At 41.6% G+C, this 8,482-nt stretch overlaps 1 protein-coding gene across 2 annotated transcripts; it reads right to left on the bottom strand.

The window, feature by feature from the left end:
* Positions 1–25: 25 nt before the first annotated feature.
* On the bottom strand, positions 26–6,982 carry naalad2 (N-acetylated alpha-linked acidic dipeptidase 2). Of its 2 annotated transcripts, none has more exons than XM_019885903.1 (20): positions 6,723–6,982; positions 6,233–6,341; positions 5,971–6,157; positions 5,482–5,583; positions 5,251–5,376; positions 4,837–4,917; positions 4,305–4,410; positions 4,011–4,104; positions 3,823–3,918; positions 3,384–3,469; positions 2,903–3,022; positions 2,730–2,812; positions 2,426–2,489; positions 2,283–2,350; positions 2,112–2,203; positions 1,873–1,963; positions 1,129–1,393; positions 970–1,051; positions 771–863; positions 26–500 (listed from the first exon to the last, which is right to left on the bottom strand). In XM_019885903.1, the coding sequence occupies exons 1-20, from the start codon at positions 6,802–6,804 to the stop codon at positions 311–313; spliced, it is 2,217 nt and encodes a 738-aa protein (XP_019741462.1). In that variant the 5' UTR covers positions 6,805–6,982; the 3' UTR covers positions 26–310. The 2 variants fall into 2 exon arrangements, 1 of the variants encoding a protein (XP_019741462.1); XR_002170148.1 differs by having other exon boundaries at positions 385–500; positions 771–853.
* Between the last annotated feature and the right edge of the window lie 1,500 nt (positions 6,983–8,482).

Raw genomic sequence — 8,482 nt, 5'->3', positions numbered from 1 at the left:
CGACAAATTATTCTGAAGGCTTTCACATAAATACACCCATCATTTAATAAACCAGTTGCCATACCTACACAGGTGGCATAAATTTACTAAATTCTCAATTCATCATCTACTCCAATGATTTTTGCCAACCCTTGCGCCGAGGCACATATTTTACAAAGTTCAATAACTGGAGGTACACCACCAAACAAATGTCAAAAATACTGGATGTAGGTATATTATACACTTCCTGGTGTGTAATAGATCATTTAATTTTGTTTATGTCGCTATAAGTTGCCGGCATAGATGAACAAAGATACAATGTTCATTCAAATCATGCAGGCGGTTTAAGCGTCATGGCAGCAGCATGCACAGTGAATGCTGCTATGCTGATTTGTCGTTTAACTTCATTCCAGGCCTTCTCTTGGTCCGCCGAGTGCTCAATGTCGAACAATGCATCGTAGATGCCCGGGAAAGACTCCCCTGCATATTTATTATGGCTGCTTGGAGCAAATACCACATGCCTGGAAAACAGATGTGACTCTTGTGAATATATGAACATACATAAACGGCATGTTACAGTTAATGAGAATGAAGGCACAAAATCAATCTCTGTCAGAGAATCCGTTTTGCAATATGCTCATTTGGCAACCTATCAGTTAATGTGGGGTAGTCAAGCCACACTGTAGTTTTCGCTGGCGTTTATTTTGTGGTTTGATACCAAAACCTCAAATGGCTACCTGGTTTATCGATTATATAACTAAACTGAAGAGGGTTCGGTTTGTGTGTAATACCTGTAGAATGGTCTTCCGGGTAAGCCCAAGGGGTCTATAAAGGCCCTCTCCAGATACATGAGCTGGTCGTTTATTGCACGTACCTGCAGAGGGCTGACATATGTGAAAACAGGCACGTCAATGCCGATGAAAATTGTTTTTTTGGTTTGCGGAGGCTGACATTTTAGTCTGTTACGACTTATGCAAAATGTCTTCTTACTCTGCTCTGTTGACGTTTTCTAGGCGCTCGTGAAACTCCCTCGCTGCAACGGTGAAATTTTCAACAGCTGAAAACAAGGAGTCTGCAAAATAGCAAACAAAATCTGAATAGCCCGTCGTTAAAATTATGATTTTGACTAACGTACTGTTCCCGACTTACCAAATGACACCTCGTACGACCGCATCTCCTCCCGGTGTGTTTGTGCGATCGCTGCAATGCTGCGTGCGTACGTGTTGAGGGAGATGGCATACTGGTTGGCATCCAGAGGGATGATCTGGGAATCTGCTAGGAGGAAGACGAGCCCGCCTCTTACTTGAGCCACAGCCCGAAGCCTCGTGAACGAAGGGTCGTAAAACTTCTCCACAACCTCGAAGGTTTCATACACCGTGTGATAGACGGGGTAACTGCTGTATCGCTCGATTTTCTACACACACCCACACACGCACACACACAGAGGACACGTATTATATCCATGACCTTCGTCTAATAATTAGTATCCATCCATCCATTTTCTCTACCACCTGTCCTCATTTGATGGATCCATAATTTAGGATGAATTCTGATATAATTAATTATGATTCAATACACGCACGAAGAAAATGAGCCGATACGCATGTGTCGTGAAGCCGACGATGATTTTGCGTATTTGCTCAACTTGTGCGCAGAGTACGAACATGTATTTATTAATAAATGAGGGCCATTGTCATTACTATCTTTGTAAAAGTGCCTTTTTTTTCAAATTAAGCTCTTGCATTTAATATTTTACTATGTAAATTGTAATGTGGCTGGGCCGTGGATACAAATGCAGTATTTTCACTTTTCTGTTAAATATCAGTGTCTAGTTTGTATCAAAATGACTCCCAAATGGACAAACTATACCGTAGTAAAGACAATTTTTTTTACCCTGTTCTTGGTGTATCTTGCTCTGCCCGCTGCAATTCCCAGACGGACAAAATAGGCTTCGAAATCACTTCCCGAGCCCAGCTTGCTGATCCTACACAACACAAGAGAGTGGGCCAATGGATCGATACCCTCAATTGTTTTGATTGATGAGTGCAATGCCAAAGGTGACGTGGATAAACATGAATAAGCAAATTCTAGTCTTTCCCTTGTCATTGTATTGTGAGGCTTTCGTAACCTGCCTGGGCGCATCACGCTCATTTGTCCAGTTGTCTTTCTTATGCCAACTTTCATACAGGGAAATTCCTTCCTCTTCTATCTCTGGACTGGCTATCTGTACACAAACAAAGATACAGAGAGAGACCTTAACCCATCTCGCCACCAAAAACAGTTGCATTTTTGTTTACATTTACCTGCTTAGTGAGGTCGTACACTAGTGTGTGTAGAGATGGCGTACAGTCAACCCTGAGTGTGTACATACCTTGAAAAGACAAACGCACAAGTCACCTTAAAAGCAGAAGCCAGTACATACACCGGGAAAATTATTTGCACTCACCCTCTATGCCAGAGTCTGCATTGATGTAGGCCACCGCTCTCTCCTGAAGCAGTTTGGCATTGTCCTGTTGATGAATATGGAGTCATATGCAACGTTAGGCCTAATTCTCCCTGTGCAAAGTAGCAAAATACGGTAACAAAAGAAAAAAAAACTACACCCATGTACCAATTACACTGCGCTTTTTGCTAAACTTGCACCAGGAATGATATCATATTGTCCACTGGTCTACTCTGTACAACATGTAGAGTACACATTTGGACTGTATCATATATAACTGTAATGTATGACTGCTAATATATTCTACCTCTGCCCATTCTGTCGAGCCCAGCAGTCCAAATTCCTCTGCATCCCAGCTGGCAAATATTATTGTTCTTCTCGGCCTCCAGCCTGCACACGGATAGTGGATACACACACTTTCATAGTGATTGATTACTGGCACAATGCTTGATGCTCCCTGTCAAAGGTAGCTGTACTTACCCTTACTTAGAAGCCTCCCAGCGCTTCGGACAGTTTCATGGACCAAAGCAGCTCCTGACATGGGATCAATCCCTCCAAAAACCCAGGCGTCTCGGTGTCCACCCAGAATGACATACCTGTCTAGTCCAACAGAAATTACTCCTATAACATGCTGCGGTTAGCTTTGATTATGATAAAGTTGGCTTTTTAAAATTTTAAGCGATGAGAAGAGTTTTCCAAAAAATGTTTTGTTTTTTTTTAAATCTAACTAAACAGATTTTTTTCCAAACTGTTCCCCAGTGTTATGCTTAGAAGAACTCAATGAGATTGTGATTATGAAAACTGGCTCACACTCAAGAGTTACAATCTTGGCTCATGCTTTCCGATGTGAAGTTTGCAAGTTCTCCCCATGTGAGCACATTTTTTTTATGTGTACAAATCACCATAAAGCTATTTCAACAATAATCCATAGCGCAGTATCGCAGGATTCATGTCTTTGTACCTGGCTCAAGCGCTCCTCTTATCTTTCCAATGACATTGTAGATCCTTCCCACCTGATTGTTGGTGTGGATGTTCATGCGCACGAACCTGGAACGATCACATTTACAAGAGGAATGTGATTTTTTTTTTTAAATTTAATTTTTTGGGGATTACAGGCTTTTCACTTAAACTCAATTCAATTTATGCACTGCTACTACAGTATTGCTCAAACAATCATGTGGGAATTTATGCTTCTCCCAAACAAGAGATACAAAGCCCCCATTGTGCTTCATTGTGGCAAGTTGCCACTAGCTCAGAAGCCAGAAGCCCCCTCCAAAAAAAAAAAAAAAAACAGCAACAAAAGAACAACCCAAAGCCTAAAACATGGATGGTGGAATGAGACAGTATATGACTGTCCCTAGGGGAAACTGGGCGCAAACCATACACACCGAAACACTTACTGGCTCTTGAAGTCATCCGTAAAACCTGGACCGATCCTGTAGGAAACATTTAAAGCTCCTTTCCAGTCATTTGGAGGAATTTGTCCCCCCATATTCCTGTGAAGTGAATCATCATCATAGGTGAAAATGAATTCCGTTCATCCATTTGCATTGTCATCTTAAAAAGTTAAAGGAGTAAAATAATGTACTTGAGGATGTGAAATGCATCGTGGTAGCCGATGGGATGCACGGGGATGCTGGGAAGTCCCACTCCATCCTCAGGACGGGATCTGTAAGTGTATTCTGCGAGAGAGCAGACAGTAATCCCGATGCCGGTCGATCACACATACCGGTACGTAGAGTACAGTGAAAAACAGAGGTCCCCAACCACTCTTTTATTATGTCAACACGATTACTCTGAAACTGATTATTATTATTATTTTTTTTTATGTTAGTATTCTCCTCATACTTTTGCATAGAACCAAACCTATAAATACACACACCTTTAGCAGGGTAGCCAGGGGTGAGAGAGTCTCCCGCTCCATTCAGGTTCATGACATTTCCTCTCTGAGCGCCACCACCCGGAAGGTTCCAGCCTTCAGGATACGGCTACCCATCCCAATGATAGCAGGATTTTCCATTAAGTTAAATGTACATCATTCTTAAGCAGACATATGCAGTTCAGAATTTTGAAACTGTTTCCGGGTGTCTTTTAACATGTCCGTGGCCCGCTTTGGTGATTAAATGTTCTCAAGCAGCCTTGAGAGTGAAGAAAAAATAGCCAGCAACCATAAAGACAAAATTAAAGTGTGTTTTCACTCGTGGAGGCATGACTTCATCTCCAAGCCATTAAATTTCCTTTTACTTAAAGGGTGGTTAGACACTCATGAGACCCAAAGAGTTATACACAAATAATACGTGTATTTTACATATAATTCCCTTTTTGGGCACTTTCATATTCCTCTGAAAATGTTCATATGGAAGTAGTTGCTCGAGCATTTGGAAATCAGTCCTGTTTTGACTCATGCAAATTACCTTGACACCATCTGCACTGTAATCAGCTGGATCAGAGAACAGAATGAGTCCCTTTGCCCCGACTAACATAGCATTCTTCACCTGATGGAGGCAAAACAGATGCAAATCCATGGCATTAAATCATGTTTTATGAAATGTTTCCCCCCACAATTTAATCGTTTTTAGTTATCTTGATAATATGTCTGTGAAATGCTTTTGTCACAACCCCAAAAGCATCAATAATAACTCTGCCAAACACCGTACAGAAGATTTTTAAGCCTTTAACAACTCAGCCTGTTTTGAGGGGGCTGGCCTGTTTCTTGAAATCGCAGACACCCATAAAAAATATATTTCTTCACATTTTTAAGTGAGAAATTTGAAATCTGACCTGCACAATAGCCTGTTTAGGAGTTAAATGTGGAGAGTGTTTCTTACCTTATTGCCCCGGAATATCTTCCCATATCTGACAATGACAATCTTGCCAGTCACATTAATTCCCATCTGCCGCTGTAACTGGGAAAAGTCTTCAGTGCGGCCATAATTGACATAGACCAAGTCCTCCTGGGCAGAATGAGAGCGAATGAGGGGGGACCTCTAATTGACTGTGCTTGCTTTTTGTTCTATCAGCGTGACAATGTTAACTCTACTCTTGTTTTGTTTATACACCTCAGGTTGTCCTTGGGCAGAGTAGGCACTGTACGGAGGCACAATGTTGGCGACGTCTTCATAACCTGCAGGGATGGGCTCAGCCAAGGATGTGTTGAAAACCTTCAGAAAAAAAGATCAAAATCAGGTGAAACATGACTAAGTAAACAGAAAACAACAACAACTCTTAGAATTAGTACTCTACAATGAGTAAATTTGGAACACATGGTCCAGATGTATGGAAACTAAAAATATACATTTTGAAAATTTATCGACTATATCGACTGGCTGTAGGACTTTCATGGAAAAGTCCAATGAAATTAATGTTGAGCAATTAATAATGCAGCAACAAAGACAGCAAGGAGGTCAGGAGATCTGGCATTCAGAATGTTTATGATTTTTGCAAAATACAAAACCAAAAAAAATTTCTGTAACTGTCCGAATACCACACACCTGGGCGGTACACATGATTCAACGTAAGTGTCTTCATACGACATGAATGGACGTTACCTCATTGCCTTGTGCATCGACAATTGCAATGTAATTGGGTTGCGATACATTGGGGTAAGACAGCAGGACGTCATATGGCACCATCTCCACTGAGTCCAAGCCAAATTCCTGCCACTCTTTCTGAATCTGTTCCGCATATATCAGGTTTTGCTCTGTGCCGGACAGATGGGGAAGACGTGTAAATTTCCTTGAAAGGGGGGAAAAAAAGTGCTTAATCATATTGCTTTTGGAACAATCACTGGCATGATGCACGGCTTCTTACCTGAGATGCTCTCTGATCTTGCTCGGCTGCATTTCATCCAGAAACTCCAACAAATATTGACTGGAGGCGCCGTTTGTATAGTTTGGGTGGGTGGGCTTTGCAAACCAGCCTACAGTGTGTACACAATACGTGGCAGTTGGTAACCGCATCACTTAAAAGTGTTACAAACAGCTTGAGAACAAATCGATTTGCTCTCAACTGTCTTTGAAGTTTTAGGAAACTCGTTCTCACTCTGCTGTAGCCGTGCAACGTTATGTCGCCTCAAGACCAAAAGTCTTGATGTTTTTCGAGAACGACGGGACATTTTTGCATTCAGTACCGTATATAGTTGACCTACTGGCTGCAAAAATGTCCCGTTTCATCACTTCCAAAGAACGCGCGCCTCCTCTCACATCCACACAAAGTTTGAAATTACTTGTGCACAGTATGTCTTTTTATATATTATTATTATTGTTGTTGTTGCTGTTAAACCTGTGTTCGAGTGACTCACCGGCGATGAAACCCAAACAAAACAAAGCTGCCACGGCCGAAACCCAGCAGAGAGAGCGAATGGATCTGCTATTTGTCGCCATGTTTTGCTGACCCAACTCCTTGCGCACGCTTCCAAAAATCCAAACGAGCGCCTACCGCGGTGGTCAAGAGGGTCGCTATGCTCGAAACCAGTTGGCCCAAATGAAGAGGAGGTGTGGCGTGTGTAGATTGACAGAAAATCCCGAGATCCCCGAGATCGAGTTTTGTTACGTCAGAGTAACGATCACTCGTGTTTTTTTTTTCTCGTAGACATTTGACAGCGTTATCGTTTTGAACAAACCAAATAGAAGCTACAGTCGAATTATAATTTAAAACACGTCCATCGTTTTTTTTCCCCCCCATCAGCCGATGTGACGAGTTGTGGGGCCATTGGATCAGGAGACTCAACTCTTGTTCCCTCCACTCCGTGTGTGTGTGTATGTGCGTGTGCGTGTGCGTGTGTGTGTGTGCGTGTGTGTGTGTGTGTGTGTGTGTGTGTGTGTGTGTGGTGGTGGTGGTGGGGGGAGGGGGGCTGTGTCTGTGAGCAATGCATGGGCGTGCAGAAGGGGGGGCCAGCGGGGCAATAGCCCCAGACATAAAAAAAGTTTAAATGATTAAATTAAAAAAAGAAAGAAAGAAAGAAAATTTAAAACACTTTTCTTAATGTTTATTGCATGCCAAAAAAAAAGTTTGCCTCAAGCACAATTGCAAGCTCATGACTATTCAATAACAACCACAAGTACTCTTCTTCCATGTTAATTTCTAAAGAACCGCAAACACATCGCATGATAAATTATAGAAATATGTTACAAATTCATCCTCCTTAGGCATACCATAGTCTTGTATTTTAGTCAGCTTCCAGGAATTTTTATTGCAAAACACCATGACAGATTTGACAACGTCGTCTTCATTGAACATTGAACATTGAACAATGAAGACGACGTTGTCAAATCTGTCATGGATATGACATATGAAAAGGAGAGACATGACGGGACAGCCAAGAATAATAAGCTTTGTTTCCATTTCCCTAGAAAATAAATACACAGGTTTAGCCCACAGAATGTGAGTGTGTAAAATGATTTAAAGTTACACAAAGATAGGGAGAAAGAATGCAAACAAAAGAAAGATTTGCAGATTTGTTACCTCAATAACGGATTCACCCACCTCTACCCCAAATAAATTTCATTATCTTCATTAATTTTGTTATGCACGTCTAAAGCACGTTTGCAATCACAATTATTCCAAACGCTTCTGTCAAGTTTGAATCAAAACAGTTTATGATCAACTTGACAAAAGGGGCTCATACATCAATTGGAGACCGAAGCAGAAATAGCGTAGCTGTGTTTCCCCCAGACCAAGATAACACTTGACCCACCCCAGCTGTGTAGTGGCAATGGAGGTGTTCTTTCATGTCATGGACTGGAGCGTGAAAGGAGGTGGGGGCTCTGTTAGTCACAGGAATGTTGCGAGGTAATTCTCACTCCCCCAGTGTGCAGTTTCTCCCCCACCCCCCAACTTTCTGTTCTTATTTATTGGCCTCAATTCAAAAACAGTGAGGAAGTATTAATAAATTCAAGGAATAAAAGGATAATCATCCACAGATCCCAAAAGAGTCAGGATATGAAACACAAACCCATGAATGAACTGTAACTTTGTGGATATCCTCGATAAATGTTCAAAGTGAGACAATGCATGTGGACAAATTACATGTTAAAATAACACAACATCCACAAAGAGTGT

The sequence above is a fragment of the Hippocampus comes genome, unplaced genomic scaffold (assembly GCF_001891065.2).
Source record: "Hippocampus comes isolate QL1 unplaced genomic scaffold, H_comes_QL1_v1.1 scaffold29, whole genome shotgun sequence".
NCBI classification, from domain to species: Eukaryota; Metazoa; Chordata; class Actinopteri; order Syngnathiformes; family Syngnathidae; genus Hippocampus; species Hippocampus comes.
Note: the sequence above shows the minus strand (reverse complement) of the source record. Positions and strands in the feature narration are given on the sequence as shown.